Source organism: Nomascus leucogenys, chromosome 10 (assembly GCF_006542625.1).
Source record: "Nomascus leucogenys isolate Asia chromosome 10, Asia_NLE_v1, whole genome shotgun sequence".
NCBI lineage: Eukaryota > Metazoa > Chordata > Mammalia > Primates > Hylobatidae > Nomascus > Nomascus leucogenys.
The window spans coordinates 6,065,661-6,084,789 of NC_044390.1; the positions used below are offsets into that span (position 1 = coordinate 6,065,661).

Consider the following 19,129-nt stretch of genomic DNA (forward strand, 5'->3'; position numbering starts at 1 on the left):
AAGCCAGTTCTAAAAGGTTACATACTGTGTGATCCTATTAATATAGCATTATTAATGTGGCAAAAGTGTAGAACTGGATAACAGATCAGTAGTTTACCAGGAGTTAAGGTGGAGGTGGGGGCAGGAGAGAAGTGTAGCTATAAAAGGGCAATGGGGCCGGGAGCGGTGGCTCAGGCCTGTAATCCCAGCACTTCAGGAGGCCAAGGCGGGTGGATCACGAGGTCAGGAGATTGAGACCATCCTGGCTAACACAGTGAAACCCCGTCTCTACTAAAAATACAAAAAAATTAGCCGGACGTGGTGGCGGGTGCCTGTAGTCCCAGCTACTCTGGCGGCTGAGGCAGGAGAATGGCGTGAACCTGGGAGGCCGAGCTTGCAGTGAGCCGAGATTGCGCCACTGCACTCCAGCCTGGGCGACAGAGCGAGACTCCCTCTCAAAAGAAAAAAAAAAAGGCAATGGGAGGGATCATTGTGGTGATGGAATTGTTCTGTTTCTTGTCCTTGTTACAGTGTTGCACTATAATTTTGTAAGAAGTGCCCACTGAGGGAACCTAGGAAAAAGAAACATGAGTGCACTCTTTATGATTTCTCACAATGGTATATGAATCTACAATTACTGAAAATAAAAAATTTAATTAAAAAGTTAAGCTATTTAAAAAGCAGTGTGCACCTTTATTTGTAAAAATGTCTTTCTTTCACCCACACAGTGATATGTGCTTCCTATTTTAGCTGTTCAGAATATATCTTCTATAATCCATTGCATAATTATTTCCTGCTGTTCCTAAAATGAAACAAATCACTTAAAATTGTTGCTTTAAAAAAAGAACTTAAGTGTGGAAAATAAAGCTGGTTTTACTTATTTTAAATTCTGGATGCATTTGAATTTGACATGAACATCTATAAAATATTAATATATAAATATTTGCAATACCTAAGTCAAAAAATATTTTTTGCAAAATAGTTGTGACTATTTTCATGCTGGGAAAGCTTCTATGAGGACAAACTCCATGGTTTGGAGGTCAAAATGCTTTTCAGATCTTTAATATCTACATTGGGTCCAAAACTACTTATGAACTTTATTAAATAAAACTAGAATAAAAACTAGAACTTTTATTATCCTCTCATGTGTGTATACAGTCTTTCCAATGAAGATTTGAATACATTGTATGAAGAAACTAACTCATATGAAGAAACATATATTACAAATTTTCCATCTAACAAACTCCACACTCATGCTTATGTATGTTAAATACTAGGAATAGACTTAACACTTTTAAAAACTATATTTTGACAAGTTGCCCTGAAAAGGGCGTATACCCATTTATACTCTCTGGAATACATGTGCAGAACGTGCAGGTTTGTTACATAGGTATACATGTGCCATGGTGGTTTGTTGCACCCATCAACACATCATTTACATTAGGTATTTCTCCTAATGCTATCCCTCCCCTAACCCCTCACCCCCTGGACAGGCCCCAATGTGTGATGTTCCCTTCCCTGTGTCCATGTGTTCTAATTGTTCAACTCCCATTTATGAGTGAGAACATGCGGTGTTTGGTTTTCTGTTCCTGTGTTAGTTTGCTGAAAATGATGGTTTCCAGCTTCATCCATGTCCCTGCAAAGGACATGAACTAATCCTTTTTATGGCTGCATAGTATTCCATGGTGTATCTGTGCCACATTTTCTTTATCCAGTCTATTATTGATGGACATTTGGGTTGGTTCCAAGTCTTTGCTATTGTCAATAGTGCTGCAGTAAACATACGTGTGCATGTGTCTTTATACTCTTACTAGTGATGTCTAAGAAGGGAAAGAGTTCAATTTTACTGGGGCCAGCAAAATGTCAGGCTCACTTAAGGCCTAGGGAAATGGTTTTCAAATTATTTAGCCAGAGAACTCTCTGTTAAAAGAAAAGTTTATGTAAGTTGAGTTATATGAAATTGCTATTTTTGCAGGTAATACGGTTGAATATCAGCAGTTTCATATGGTTCAACATAACAGAAATCTAATAGGTAAAGCAAAAAAAAAAAAAGTACAACTGTTCTGATTGATGGTGGAGTAGGGGTGTTCAGAGGACCTCAGAGAAGGGCTCAAGAGCAACTGTCTGCTCTCAGAAAGCCCTGGGCTTGAGAGCAACTGTCTGCTCTCAAAAAGCCCTGGGCAGGAAAGGCAGGTGCAGGAACCTAGAACTCTCAGGGCCTCGGTCAGGGTGTGTGTGTGGGCGAGGGTGGTGCACCGTGTGAGGGCCCTTGTTATGGAGCTGGCAGAGAGGAAGAGAACATCAACAGCTAGCAGGAGAACAGCTGCTTTGGACAGTTGCCTGTACCAGTAAATCTGACCTTGCTCTTGTGTGGGATTGCAATGTCTGAGAAGCAGTACAGAGTCCCTACAGTCTGTTTTATAATTTGTCTTTTTAAGTAGAAGATGCATATACATATTATTTCATAGTCAGATACCTCTATATAAAAATGAAATGAATTGAAAAGCTAAAGTCAGGAGATACAAAGATTTTTAAAGATTTTCTGCCTTTCTCTTATAAAAAACCTAGTGACTGTAAGAGTTTAATACATAGCAGAATTAGATACTATTTATTCCCATTTTCCACCCACTTGCATTTTATTTCAACACCTTTTGAAACAACGTAGATTTTTAAAAAAATCAATGCTATCAATAGACTGAAGAGTAGGAAAATTGTTCATTGATATAAAGATGAGAAACTCAAGAGTTATTAGGCCCTTGGCTTTACTTGTAACTTTATGTTTGCTTCCCTTTGCTTTACCTATAGTGTGGTGTCTTTTGGGGAAAATGCAATCAATTTGAAATTCACTAGATTTGTGTTTTAATTTCATCTCTCCCACTTAACTTTAACTTCAGGTATCCCACTTAACTGAGATTATCTGTGAATCTCAAGTCTATAAAATGGAAAGAGTAATAGCTACTTTTGATACTAACATTATAGGCTTCAATGAGATAACAAATTTCAAGTGCCTAGAAGAATGTCCACGTCTCTTAAATACTCAATACTCACTCATGACTTCTTTAACTCCCTTGTGATGATCATATATTTTTTATCTATGTTTGGCCATAATCTATAAAGCAGAAGAATTGCATTTGCCTACCTGAAGATAAGGAGTTCTACATCTTTAGAGCAAGTCTTGATCATATTAACATCATATTCAACAACCAAAAAATTGCACTTCACTTAAAATTGTCTTCCATTTATTGAAAAATCAAGAAAATATAATAATTTTCTATTTGCATGACATCTGTGATGAAATGGCAATGATATATACTTTCTTCGAGTTGTCCGGACTTCCTCAAGTCTCTTATATACAGTCTTCAAAGTGATCAAGACAGAGAAATATGGGAATTCTAACTCATAAAGCTGAGTGGATTGCAAGTGTTTACATTTTCCTCCTCCTTACTTGCAATCAAAATGGTAAAAATAAATACAAAATTAACAATAAATTCATAGCAGTGATGAAAAACAGGGAGAGTTACTGCCTGAGGCATTTGAGAAATTCTAAAAGATAAAATCAAATATTGCTAGATTTAGGCAAAACAAGAGGAAGAAGCCCACAGTCCAACATTGGTGGAAGAGGGGAAGATGTCACTGGAACAGTGAGTGGATTTGACATCCTCCTTAGAGCTCTGCGAAGAATCTCAAGCCCGAGCAACAGGGCATGGTTATCAAAGCCAAGGAGTGGACGGGGCAACCAGAACCTTAGCATCTCCTATGTGGAGCAGTCGGCTTTGTTGTTTGCCCACCAGATGGTAATAAGTATCTAAGGAAGGTGAGGGGTCCCCTGAAGCTCCTAATGTAGGGACAGTGCCCTAGGTATAAAAAGTGTTTGACCAAGACACCAGATGGTTGAGGAAAATTAACCACCAAAAAGAGAGAAACCAGGCTTAATGAACAAAGTAAGTAACCTTTAAGAAAACTGACTTAATGCCAGAAAAAGACTCTAATCAGTATCCTCAGAAAGATTTGAGAGGTGATTGAACTTACAAAGTTAATAACAGGCTATTTTAAAAATGGAATACTTGAAAAAAAAGAAAAGTTTTTAAAATTAAAATTAGCATAATCACACAAAAGTTATAACAAAATGCCTAAAAATTATGTGCCTTATCTTATTTGTTCACTGATGTATCCCCAGAGGCTGCAACAGTGCCTGACCACACAGCTAATAATGGTCAATAAGTATTTTCTGGCAAATTAATGAAGGTGCTTTAGGACAATGAACTGTAGAATACTCCCAGTATATAAAACAGGAAGGATCAAAGAGATCCAATATCCACACACTAGGAGCTCTAGAAATTGAAGCCACACAGTAAGTAAGAGAGTGTGATGTTAGTACAGGAATAGACAAATAGATCAATGGGAATGTAATCAAGTCCAAAAATGTAAGCCCAATCTCTATTTGGAAATTTAGTATATGATAAAGGTGACATTTCAAATCAGTGGATAAATAATGGTATTGGGACAGTAGGCTATCATTTTGAGAAAAAAATATTTAGAATTAAATATTTCCATCATATGTATCACAGAAAATATCCCAGGTTGATATAGACCCAAAGGAAAATAAATGGTTCTACCAAAAAACACCTGCACTCATATGTTTATTGCAGTGCTATTCACTATAGAGTTAATGGAATCAACCGAAGTGCCCATCAATAGTGGATTGGATAAAGAAAATGTGGTACATATACACTGTGGAATACTATGCAGCCATAAAGAAGAATGAAATCATGTCCTTGGCAGCAGCATGAATGTAGCTAGAGACCATTATCCTGAGTGAACTAACACAGAAACAGAAAACCAAATACCACACATTCTTACTAATAAGTGGGGCCTAAACATTGAGTACACACAGACATAAAGATGGAAACAGTAGACACTGGGGACTCTAGCAGCTCCCCCAACCCTGGTGCTCCTGGCCCACGGTTTTGTAAGGTAGTTTATGGGAAAATTGAACATGTGTTGGGGCTTGGAATCTTGGCTCAACTGTTTTCCCACTTTCCACCCTATTTCTACTTTCTTTACTGAGTAAAATTCTTGGCCACCTTCTCCTCCAACCCAGGTGCCCCTGGCCTGCCCAGAAACTACTGATGCAGTAGTGAGACCATGAGTGTGGGGAAGGGTCAAGGTCAGATGCACTTACTGAGTTGTAGGGCACAGCCGCTGCATTCCTGTAAGAATCTGCCCTCACCCTGTGAGTGTTTCCATGACCAAGGGAGCAATACATTAAGTAGCAAATAAAAAACACCATAACAGATCTAGAGAGAGAACATGGGAAAAAGAAAAAAGTTTTTGCACCTGCTTTTGAAACAAGGGGTCCTACCTTTTTGTGTTGCACTGGTTCCCTGACTCAATCACAGTCATTCCTGTGTCTGTTCAATTTTACCTCCTCAGAGAAATTTCCTATTAACTTTTTTTTTTTTTTTTTTGAGATGGAGCCTCCCTCTGTCGCCCAGGCTGGAGTGCAGTGGCCCGATCTCGGCCCCCTGCAAGCTCTGCCTCCCAGGTTCACACCATTCTCCTGCCTCAGCCTCCCGAGTAGCTAGGACTACAGGCGCCCGCCACCATGCCCGGCTAATTTTTTGTATTTTTAGTAGAGACGGGGTTTCACTGTGTTAGCCAGGATGGTCTCGATCTCCTGACCTCGTGATCCACCCGCCTCGGCCTCCCAAAGTGCTGGGATTACAGGCGTGAGCCACGGCGCCTGGCCGAAATTTCCTATTCACTTTATAGAAAGGGTCACAATTTTTTTTTTTTAATAAAAGATCAGAGAGTAAAATAGTTAAGTCTTCGTGGTTCATAAGGTCTACGTTACAACTACTACACTCTGCTATTGTAGCAGGAAAACAGCCATAGACAATACATCAATGATTGGACGTGGCTATGTCTCCATAAAACTTTGTTTTCAAACAGTGAAGTTTGAGTTTCATACAATTTTCATGTGTTACTAATATTATTTTTCCTTTTCTAAAAAACGATAAAAAATGTGAAAACCATTCTTAGCTTTCAGGCTGAACAAAAATATTTCAGAAGCCCGGCTTTGGCCCATGAGATGTAGTTTGCTGACTCCTGCTAAGTAAATACCTGTAGAAGCAGGTCCTCTGGAGAGTAGGGTGATATGAGGGCTGGACCACAGTGGAGGGATATGTTTTAAAGTGGAGAAGCCACAACGAACACAAGTGCAATTCATTCTACATATCAAAACTTGGCAAATTCAATTTGTAATTTCAGTGAATTTGTTAAAACACTTTTTCTTTTTTATACTGAGTGGTTGAGTGCAATTCTATTTGATTAGTTAAAAAATTATATTAAAGTCAAACATGTTTAAATGAACATTCTAGACCCATTCTTTTTTATCTCCATTTTAATATTATGACCATCTCTTTATTCCTTTCTCCCATTGCTGTTATTCCATTTCTCCCCATTTCTCTTTTTTATTTTAATTTTTAATTCCATTTCTCTTATTTTAATAAAATAAAAAATTTTAATTCTAATTCCATTTCTCTTTTTTATTTTAATTTTTAATTTTTGGGGGTACATAGGTATATATATTTATGGAGTATATGAGATATTTTGACACAGGCCTGCAGTGTAATAATCATTTTGGGGTAAGTGGGGTGTTCACCAACTCAAGCATTTTTCCTTTCTTTGTATTACCCATAATTCAGCTATATGGTTTTAGTTACTTTAAAATGTACAATAAATTATTTCTGACTATTGTGCTATCAAATACTAGATCTTATTCATTCTAGCTACATTTTTGAGCCCATTAACTATTCCCACTCCCCCCACCACCCAAATTACCATTTTTAGCATCTGGTAACCATCACTCCACTCTCTACCACTGTGAGTTCAATTGTTTTAATTTTCTAGTTCCTACAAATAAATGAGAACATGCAATGTTTGTCTTTATGTGCCTGGCTTATTTCCCTTAACGTAATGACTTCCAGTTCCATCCATGTTGTTGCAAATGACAGGATCTCATTCTTTTTTATAGCCGAATAGTATGCCATTGTGTATATGTACCACATTTTCTTTATCCATTCATATGTAGATAGACACTTAGGTGGCTTCTACATCTTGGCTATTGTGAATAGTCCTGCAATAAACATGAGAGAGAATGCAGCTATGTTTTCGATATACTTTTGGGAATATACCTAGCAGTGTGACTGCTGAATCATATGGTAGTTCTATTTCTAGTTATTTAAGGAACCTCCAAAATCTCCATTTTTCTCTATATTGGTTGTACTAATTTACATTCCCACCAGCAGTTTACAAGGGTTTCATTTTCTCTACATCCTTGCCAGCATTCGTCATTGCCTGTCTTTTGGATAAAAGCCATTTTAACTGGGGTGAGATGATATTTCCTTGTAGTTGTAATTTGCATTTCTCAGATGATCAGTAATATTGAACACCTTTTCTCATATCGGTTTGCCATTTGTATGTCTTCTTTTGAGAAATGTCTATTCTGATCTTTTGCCCATTTTAAATCAGATTCTTAGATTTTTTTTTTCCTTTTCAGTTTTTTGATCTCCTTACGTATTCTGGCTGTTAATCTCTTGTCAGATGGATAGCTTGTAAATATTTTCTACCATTCTTTGGGTTGTCTCTTCACTTTACTGGTTGTCTCCTTTGCTATGCAGAAGTTTTTAGCTTGATATAATCTCATTTGTCCACTTTTGCTTTGGTTGTCTATGCTTGTGAGGTGTTCCTTAAGAAATTTTTGCCTAGTCCAATGTCCTGGAGAGTTTCCCCAACGCTTTCTTTTAGTAGTTTTGTGGTTTGAGGTCTTAGATTTAATTATTTAATCCATTTTGATTTGATTTTTGTATATGGTAAGAGATAGGGGTCTACTTTCATTCTTCTGCATATGGATATCCTGTTTTTCTACCACCATCCTGTCTTTTCCCTTATGTAACCTTGTGTATGTTCTTGACACCTTTGTCAAAAATAAATTCACTGTCAGTGTATAGATTTGTTCCTGGCTTGTCCATTCTGTTCCATTGGTCTATTTGTCTGCTTCTATGCCAGAACCATGCTGTTTTGGTTACTATAGCTCAGTAGTATAACTTGAAGTCAGGCAATATGATTCCTCCAGTTTTATTCTTTTTGCTCATGATGGCTTATGCTCTTCTGGGTCTTTTTTGGTTCCATATAAATTTTAGGATTGTTTTTTCCATTTCTGTGAAGAATATCATTAGTATTTTGTTAACGATTGCATTGAATCTGTAGATTGCTTTAGGTAGTATGGATATTTTAACAATATTTATTCTACCAATCCAGAAAGTGGAATATCTTTTCATTTTCTTATATGATGTTCAATGTCTTTCATCCATGTTTATAGTTTTCACTGTAGAGCTCTTTTACTTCTTTGGTTAAGTTTATTCCTAGATATTTTGTTTTATTTGTAGCTATTGTAAATGAGACTTCTTTGTTCTATTTTTTCTGATTATTCACTGTTGGCATATAGAAATGCTATTGATTTTTGTATGTTGATTTTGTATTCTGCAACTTTACTGAATTTATCAGTTCTAATAGTTTTTTGGTAGAATCTTTAGGTTTTTCAAAATATATAAGATCATATTATCTGCAAACAAGGCTAATTCAAATTCTTCCTTTCCAACTTGGATGCCCTTTATTTCTTTCTCTTGTCTGATTACTAGCCAGAACTTCCAGTATCATGGTGAATAAGATTGCTAAAAGTGGGCATCCTTGTCAAGTTCCAGATCTTAGAGGAAAGGCTTTCAGTTTTCTCCCATTTCGTATGATACTGTGGGTCTGTTGTACATGGCTTTTACTATTTGAGGTCTGTTTCTTCTATACCCAGTGGGTTTTTATCATGAAGGGATGTCGAATTTTATCAAATTCTTTTTCAGCATCAATTAAATTAATTATATAGTTTTTTTGTCCTTAATTTTGCTGTTATGTTGTATTATTTGATTGATTTGCATAAGTCGAACCATCCTTGCATCCCTGGGATAAATCCCCCTTCATCATAATGAATGGCCTTTTTAATGTGTTGTTGAATTTGGTTTGCTAGTATTTTGTTGAGAATTTTTGCATCAACATGCATCAGGAATATTAGCCTATAGTTTTCTTTTTTTGATGTCTCTTTGTCCGGTTTTGGTATCAGGGTAATACTAGCCTTGTAGAATGAGTTCAGAAGTATTTCCTCCTCCTCCATTTCTTGGCATAGGCTGAGTAAGGTATGTATTAGTTATTCTTTAAATGTTTGGTAGAATTCAGCAGTGAAGCCATCAGATCCTGGGCTTTTCTATGCTGGGAGACTACTACTTGCTCCTAGGAGGCTCTAATGATCCTTTGAATTTCTGTGGCATCAGTTGTAATGTTGTCTGTTTCTTCTCTCATTTTATTTATTTGAGCCGTATCTCTCTTTTCTTAATCTGGCTAAAGGTTTGTCAATTTTATCTTTTCAAAAAACCAATTTTTTATTTTATTTAGCATTTATAGTGTTTTCTTTGTTTCAATTTTATCTATTTCTGCTCTGATCTTTATTATTTCTTTTCTTCTAATTTTGGGTTTGGTTTTCTCTTGCCTTTCTAGTTCTTAGGATGTATATTGTTAGGTTATTTGAAGTTTTTCTACTTTTTTGATGTAGGTGCTTATAGCTATAAATTTTCCTGTTAGTTCTGCTTTTGCTGTAGCCTATAGGGTTTGCTATGTTGTCTTTTCATTACCATTTGCTTCAAGACATTTTTACATTCCCTTCTTAATTTCTTCATTGACCCATTTGGTCATTCAGTAGCATACTATTTAATTTTCATGTATTTGTATAGATTCCAAAATTCCTCTTGTTATTGATTTCTAGTTTTATAGTGATTAAAGAAGATACTTGATATAATTTCAATTTATTTTTTAGTTTTTTAAGACTTGTTTTGTGGCCTAACAAATGGTCTATCTTTGAGAATTACTCATGTACTGAGGAGAAGAATGTATATTCTGTAACTGTTCATTGAAATGTTCTGTAGATACCCATTAAGCCCATTTGACCTATAGTACAGATTAAGTCTGATCTTTCTTTGTTGCTTTTCTGTCTGAATGATCTGTCCAATGATGAAAGTGGGTTGTTGAAGTCTCCAGCTACTATTGTATTGGGGTCTATGTCTCTCTTTAGCCTTAATAACATCTGCTTTATATATCTGGGTGCATATATATTTGAAATTATTATATCATCTTCTTGAATTCACCCTTTATCATTATGTAATGATTTTTTGTCTGTTTTTATGTTTTTTTCTTGAAATCTATTTTGTCTTATCAGTATAGCTACTCCTGCTCTTTTTTGATTTTTATTTGCGTGGAATATCTTTGTCCATCCCTTTATTTTCAGTCTATGTGTATCTTTATAGGTGAAGTGTATTTCTTGCAGGCAATAGATTGTTGGGTTTTTCTTTTTTTTAATCCATTCAACCACTCTCTGTCTTTTGACTGGAGATTCTAGTCTAATTATTCAGTATTACTGATATTAATGATAAGCACTTATCCTGCCATTGTGTTATTTGTTTTCTAGTTTTTTTGTGATCTCCTCCTTCTCTCCTTCCTCCCTCTCTTCTTTTTAGTGAAGGTGATTTTCTCTGCTGGTATGTTTTAATTTCTTGTTTTATTTCTTATGTATCTACTGTAGGATTTTTTTATTTGAATTTACCTTAAGGCTTGCAAATAATTTTTTATAATCCATTATTTTAAACTGATGGCAACTTAACACTGATTACATAAACAAACAAGCAAAGGAAAAACTAATAAATACTGTAGCCATTAACTTTGTCCCCCTACTTTTCAACTTTTGTTGTTTCTATTTATGTCTTACTGTACTGCCTGTGTCTTGAAAGGTTTTCATACTTATTATTATCAGTCTATTTTTTCGTTTGTCACCACAAAATATGAGTTCACACATCCCAATTACAGTGTTATAATATTCTGTGTTTTTTTTTTCTCGTGAGTTGTATACTTTCAGATGATTTCTTGTTGCTCATTAACGTCATTTTCTTTCAGACTGAAGAACTCCCTTTAGCATTTCTTGTAGGAAAGATCTAGTGTTGAAGAAATTTCTCAACTTTTGTTTGTCTGGGAAAGTCTTTATTTATCCTTTATGTTTGAAGGATATTTTCACTGGATATACTATTCTAGGATAAACATTTTTTCCTCCAGCACTTTAAATATGTCATGCCACCCTCTCCTGGCATGTAAGGTTTCTACTGAGAAATCTGCTGCCAGGCATATTGGAGCTTCATTGTATGTTATTTGTTTTTTTCTCTTGCTGCATTTATAATCCTTTGTTTATCCTTAAACTTTGAGAGTTTAATAATTAAATAGCTTGAGGTAGTCTTGTTTGGATTAAATCTCCTTGGTATTCTATGGCCTTCTTATACTTGAATATTGAGATCTTTCTTTAGGTCTAGGAAGTTCTCTGTTCTCACTTTGAGTAAACTTTCTATTCCACCCACCTCTCTCTACCTCCTCTATAAGGCCAATAACTGTTAGATTTGCCCTTTGGAAGCTATTTTCTAGATCTTGAAGCCATGATTCATTCTTTTTTATTCTTTTTTCTTTTGTCTTCTCTGTCCATATGTTTACAAATAGCCTGTTTTGAAGCTCACTAATTCTTTCTTCTGCCTGATCAATTCTGCTTTTAACAGATTCTAATGCATTCTTCAGTACACCAGTTGCATTTTTCAGCTCCAGAATTTCTGCTTGATTCTTTTCTATAATTTCAATCTCTTTTTTACATTTATCTGATAGGATTCTGAATACCTCATCTGTGTTATCTTGAATTTTGTTGTTTCCTCAAAGCAGCTTCTTTGTTCTCATTTCTTTTTTTAATTTTTTACTTAACTTCTATTTTGAGTTCAAGAGTACGTGTGCAGGTTACATACGTAAAATCATATCATGGGGGTTTGTTGTACAGATTATTTTGTCACCCAGGCATTAAGCCTAGTACCCATTAGTTATTTTTCCTGATGCTCTCCTTCCTCCTACCCTCCACTCTCCAATAGGCCCAGTATGTGTTGTTCTTCTCTATGTGTCCATTAGTTATCATAATTTAGCTCCCATATATAAGTGAGAACATGCAATATTTGGTTTTCTGTTCCTGTCTAAGTTTGCTAAGGATAATAGCTTCTGTCTCCATCCATGTTCCTGAAAAGGACATGATCTCATTCTTTTTTATGGCTGCATAGTTTTCCATGCTATATATTATATCCCACATTTTCTTTATCCAATCTATCACTGATGGGCATTTAGATTGATTCCATGTCTTTGCTATTGTGAATAGTGCTGCAGTGAACATATGTGTGTATGTGTCTTTATGACAGAATGATTTATATTCCTTTGGGTATATGCCCAGCAATTAGATTGCTGGGTCAAATGGTATATTTTTGTTTTTAGGAACAGAAATATCCTCAAAGTTTCTGTTTGATGAATCACCATACTGTCTTCATGGTTGAACTAATTTAAACTCCCATCAACAGTGTATAAGTGTTCCTTCAAGTGGAATAAAAGAAAAAATTGACAAATGAAATCTAATACAACTAAAGAGCCTCTGCACAGCAAAAGAAACCATCAACAGAGTAAATAGACAACCCACAGAAGGGGAGAAAATTTTTGCAAACTGTTCACCTGACAAAGGCTAATATCTAGCATCTATAAGAAAATTAACTTAAATTTACAAGAAAAAAACCCATTAAAAAGTGAGCATTGGGGGCCAGGTGTGGTGGTTCATGCCTGTAATCCCAGCACTTTGGGAGGACGAGGTGGGCAGATCACTTGAGGCCAGGAGTTCAAGACCAGCCTGACCAACATGGCAAAACCCCATCTCTACTAAAAATACAGAAATTAGCCAGACATGGTAATGCTTGCCTGTAATCCCAGCTACTCGAGACCCTGAGGCACAAGAATCGCTTGAACCTAGGAGGCAGAGGTTGCATTGAGCTGGGATAGTGCCACTGCACTCCAGCCTGGGTGATAGAGACTCCATCTCAAAAAATAAAAAGAAAAGAAAAAAAAGAAAAGTAAACAGACACTGCTCAAAAGAAGACATACATGCAGCTAACAACTATATGAAAAAAAGTGCTACATCATTGATCATTAGAGTAATTCAAACCAAAACCACAATGAGATACCATCTCACATCAGTTCAGAATGGCTATTATTAAACAGTCAAAAAATAACACATGCTGGGAAGGTTGTGGAGAAAAAGCCACACTTATGCACTACTGGTGGGAGTGTAAATTAGTTCAACCATTGTGGAAGAGAGTGTGGTGATTCCTCAAAGACTTAAAGTCAGAAATACCATTTGATCCAGCAATCCCATTGCTGCATATATACCCAAAAGAAAATAAATAATTCTATTACAAAGACACATCCTGCGTATGTTCATTGCAGCACTATTCACAATATAAAAGACATGGAATCAACCTCAATGCTCACCAGTGATAGACTGGATAAAGAAAATGTGGTATATATACACCATGGAATACTATGCAGCCATAAAAAAGAATGATATCATGTCCTTTGCAGGGACATGGATGGAGCCAGAGGCTGTTATCCTGAGTGAACTAATGCAAGAGCAGAAAATCAAATACCACATGTTCTCACTCATCACTGGGAACTAAATGATGAGAACACATGGACACATAGAGGGGAACAACACACACTGGGGCCTATCAGATGGTGGAGGGTGGGAGGAGGGAGAGGATCAGGAAAAATAACTAATGGGTACTAGGCTTAATACCTGCATGATAAAATAATCTGTTCAACAAACCCCCACGACACACCTTTACCTATGTAACCAACCTGCACATGTACCGCTGAACTTAAAATAAAAATATAAAAAAGGGACATCTCATAAAACTAATGTGGGTTTCATGACTTTCCTTCATCTTTCAACTACGTCATCAGGAGAGTAAGAGAGGGATAGAAAAATCTCACTTCTACTAATATTGTATTTGATGAGAATTAGTCACATGGCCCAACCCAAATGCAAATCAGGCTGGGAAATAAAAGGAAACCTATAGTTATGGTTTTATTGAGCACAAAATTGATGTGTGAAATAATTCCATAGAAAAGGAGTGGCCAAATATTTTCTCTAAAAAGCCAGACATAATAAATATTTCAAGTGTTGTGGAAAATATGACCTGTGTTGCAACTACTGAACTCTGCAATTATAGTACGAAGGCAGTCATAGACCGTAACTAAATGAGGGAGCAATGGGTGCAGTTTTGTTCCAATAAAACTTCATTTTTAGAAACAGGAAGAAGGCCAGATTTGAGCCACAGGCCATAGTTTGCTGACCCTTGCCTTAGGGCATGACTAAGTATAATGCTTCTAATTTTTCGTCACCCTTACTGCTATATGATACTGAAGCATAATCGTTGGATTGCTTGTCTCTTCTTCAAAGCCTCGTGTGCCATCCATCCTCCCACCTCAAGTCTATATTCATACAGAAAACAGGCACAATGTCTTACTTGTTTTATTCCTATCACAGTGCTTAGGTGCATGATATCTGCAGTTTAGTATATGTTCAGCAAATATTTGTAGAATGAATTAATATTGCAAAAAATAGCTTGTTTGTTTTCATGATTGCATAAAACATTGTGTTTTTAAAGCAGTTAGAACCATGGGTGGTCAGGATTCAGAAACATGTATTTAAGAAACATTTAGAAATGGAGGAATCATATATATCATTTGGCTTGACCTTTATAAAATTTATGAGAAGAAACATAGAAATGTGGTCCATTGCCTTCACGTAAAGTGAAACAAAAACACAACACAATAAAACAAAGCCTAGAATGATGGGCTCCATTGGAGCCAGCGCTATAGCTCATGCCTTTCTAATTGCTGTTATAGAATGTAGTGGAAAGGACATTGAACGTGAAATTGAGATTCAGTAGTCCCAAGGACAAACATTTCGTGAGAAACCAAGCCTGACATTAAACCCCGATCTTTTGTATTTCAAAAGCAACTGAGTCCTCTGTGGGTGCTAATTGGAATTCTATCACTTAGTTGATGTGTCATAATAATAAATGACTTGCACTCTCTTGCATAACAATGTTTATACCTCTCAACGTCTTTCATAAAAATATTTGGTGAAATATTGGTGAAAGAATAAATCATATTGTGATAATTTACACACTTTATATTTTTTTAAAAAAACTCTACTCTGCAGATATTTTCCATATGACTGTCTATTTTAGGTTATAGACTAAATGATATCTACTTGGAAAAAAATGATAAGCTGGAAGAGATAGCAATTTGAATATTTTGCAGGAAAATAATCTATGGAGTGCAGTGATTAACACATATTTGAGGGTAACAAAAACATTAGTAAACCAAAAGTTAATTGTACTTTGGAGAAAGTAAAGTACAATAAACTTTACCTTATTATAAAAAGTTTCCGTTTGATCTCATAATTATTATAAGAGATTTTTAATATTTCAGTAATGTAAACTAAAAAATAAAAAGTAAGTTTGAGTTGATTCCTGGGAAAACACACACATTTGAGAGCCAAAAAACTGCAGTTTTTCTGAAGGACAATGTTAGAAGCTCTGCTAGGCAAGAAAAAAAAGTGAATATAATTAAAACTATGGGGAAAAAGCCCCAGAAAATTGCTATAGAGAGTAATTCATTACTGACGAAGGGTATAGATTATATCTGCTATTACTCCATGATTTTAACTTTTATGTTTAAATTGACTTTTCTTGCTATTTGGGGATTAATTAAAATTCTTAAAAAAGAAAATCAAAGTTCACTACAAATACCAAGCATATTCTGAGATCCTAGAAAATGTTCCATATAACTTTATTTAATTCTGATGATAAAATTCCAGCATCTTGTACTTGGGAACAATATCTAATGCCACCAATTCCTTGGACTATTTAAAGAATAAGAAAATGGAACTGCCTTAATTATTCTTCTATGTTGTAAGGGCCCTTTTATTATTATTAGATTCTATATCCTCTGGGTCTGTCAAATGCCAGATGCTTAATAAATGTTAGTTGAATGAAAGGTGACTTAAAATTGCAACTTTCAAAATTGATTACCAAGAGAAATTTTGTGCACTATATTTTTACAATCTTCTGGGGAAAGCAAATGAAAAGCCTAACCTATCACATCAACTATGCCATAATATTTTCTCATTAAATAATTTTTTATTATTTAATTCATCAAGAAATTATTTAATGTATCTCTGTAAAGCACAATTATATTTTAAGTATAAAACCCAGATAGTTTTTAACTGAAAAAAAATTATCACTTAGATTAAATTGATGGGGAGATTGGGCTGAAGATGAACATGATCATATTAATACTCTCGTCATGCTCATTTATTTTAGCCTAAACAGCGAACATCCATTGTGTCTTCTCTGGATTTTCACCGAATGAATCACAACCAAGAATATTTTGAAATCAACACATCTACAGGGTGCACAAGCTTTACTGCCAGCTCTCCTGCTAGTCCACCCACCTCTTCTGTGGGAACCACAGAAGTCAAGAATGAGGGAGCTAACCATACAGGTAAAGCAGTTCACTTTATGCAGCTGTATTTTTTATTTTAAGACCGAAGTCTTTATGAGTTAGAGGAATTAGGAGGAGTCTTTGTACAAATTGCATTGTGTTTTTAGTTCACCTCCATGTGTGGCAATGTAGGGCTTTAGGATTTTTGTCAGTGTGGCTGTAATATTTTTTTTTGAATACACGGATGGCCTTTTGGTGTTAGATATTAAAGATGACGATTTCATGTGATTATAGTAGTAAAAATACCAGGGGCCTGGAAATGTTCTTCCACTGCCATTTACCCCTCACCACACAGCAGTATCAACTAATCAACAGACAACTTTATTAAGAGATGCTTTGAAGCCGGAGAACTTATATCAAGGATGTCTGGTAAGAAGGAATTGTACAATATGGTCTAGGCTGGCTTTCAACCTATTTAAACCATGGTGAACTTGCAGAGGAAGTGTGTTGGGGGAGAAAATGCTGGGTGCGAGGGTAAGATTAAGAAAAATAACACCACCTACTAGTAAAACATACATCGTTCCATGCAGTCAGATTTGCAAAACTTTCTTTATTTTGGGGGACAAGGAGCTAACGCCTGGTAAGGCCAAGGGACATATTAGAAATAAGAGAAGTGGGACCCAAAGAATATCCTCCCCTGTCATATAATTTACAATAGGGGTTAAAGACAAATACAATATAGAGACAAAAGTCTTAATTTTAAATGTTTTATTTGGAAATCAAGAATTGCAATTTGTGGCATACTCATAGGCTGGGTGGTCTTCAATATGTCCAAAGAACAGACGGTTAGAGGTTTTACAAAAAAGGGGAAAGTTACATATTGCTCTTTGAGGAAGTTCATTGGCGCTAATAATATGTTGGTGAGCTGGCAAGTTTTGATTGGTAAGTGATGGCTCTGGGTAAAATGATTCTCAGAGTTGCAGCAGGTTGTTTCAGTAGCTATTAGATAAAACTGGTTTCAGGTTACAGCAGGCAGCTTCAGCAGCCAAGCTCACAGGGAATTACATTCTTGGAACAGTGTTATGTGCCCTAGATGCTTTCTCCCCTTGACCTCTCAACTGTTTTAGTTGGGTATAACAAGAATGACCTAATTCATATGGTCAACTTTCATGTAAGTAAACAATTACTTTCCTTCCAAGAAACATGATTCAAAAACCCAGCCTAGCATTCATTCAGTGAATTCAAATTCTAATTTGAATTTAGAATAATCACGTGTGGTCTGTGTGAGTATTCCATATAATCTTTGTTCACAGTGAGTGTATGAGTATATATGTATGCTCATATACCTACTTAAGTCCTTTAATCTGACTCTATGTTTAAAAGCACTAACACAAACATTCCGGAAATATAGAGAATTACTTTCCCCTAGGAATAAAGCGAAGATTTTAAAAACAATGACTAATGGGAATGGTAAGATTGATATTCTGTGGAAGTTATAATCCAAACTTTCATGGAAGCCAGAGTGATATTTATAAAATGTAAATCAAAGCATGTCATTACCATGCTTAAAATGTTCCCATGTCTTCTAATCGCACTTAGAATAAAATCCAACTCCTTACCATATCCAGTGGTGCCTAATTTAGCCTGGCTCTTGACCAGCTCTGTAACTTGACTGAACTCATCCTGGACCATACTGGCCCTCTTAGCTGAACATTCTGGCCTTGGGGCTTTTGCGCTTCGGTTCCTTTGCCTGGAATCTCTGCCTTAAAATTTTCATGTGCCTAAGTGTCATTTAGGTTTTGGCTCAAATGCATTTCCTCATACAGGCCTTCCCATACCACCCTATCTCAAATAGATGTCCTCAATATGATAAGAATTATAACAATAAAAATGCAAAAATAACAATAATAATAAATACTTAAATGATGCTATGTGTCAGGAACTGTTTTAGGCATTTTATGTATATCAACTCATTTAAACCTCATGATTGTCATATAAATTCAGTATTATCTGTAGATAAGGAAATACACAAAGAACATAAATAACTAAATAACAGCCCATAATGACAGAGCCGGAAAAAGCTCTGGTATGAACTCAAACCTGGTACTAGAGTTCATGTTTTTAACCATTTTCTATATCACTCTAGTCACTTCTATCAAAGCATCCCATTTTCTTTTATCCATAGCCTTATCTCCTATGTAAAATTATATTGATTACTTCTTTACTTATTTCTTATCTTCTTTCTAGAATGTAAGCTGCAATTGATTGGTCTCTGGCTCATTTACGCACTGAGGTCAGACTGCCAGAAGTTTGATTACTAGCTGTGAAACTGAGCCTCTTACCTAGCTATGAGACTTGATCTCTTTATGCTATAGTTTTCTTACTATAGAATTAGATTAACAATGAATTAATTAGATTAACTTACCCTGTACTGTGGTGATGCATGTAAAGTGACTAACACAGTGCCTGGCAGATAGTTAGTGCTCAATAAATGTTAGTAACTATTAGTAGTAGTAGCAATAACTATGATATTAACATAATTCTTTGTATTCTACATCAATCCTAGCATTCATTCAGTGAGCATTAAAATGTATTGTCTGTTATGTACTAAATGCAAGTTTTATAGGACAGGAGAGATGAGATG

General features: G+C 35.6%; 1 protein-coding gene across 15 annotated transcripts in view; it reads left to right on the forward strand.

The window, feature by feature from the left end:
- ANKS1B (ankyrin repeat and sterile alpha motif domain containing 1B) overlaps nt 1–19,129 on the forward strand; it is a 1,250,661-nt gene that overhangs the window by 548,673 nt on the left and 682,859 nt on the right. For all 15 annotated transcript variants that reach the window (XM_030819772.1, XM_030819768.1, XM_030819762.1 and 12 more), the window contains one exon: nt 16,365–16,545. In XM_030819772.1, the coding sequence (XP_030675632.1) occupies nt 16,365–16,545 (181 nt within the window). The remainder of the gene's footprint in view (nt 1–16,364; nt 16,546–19,129) is intronic.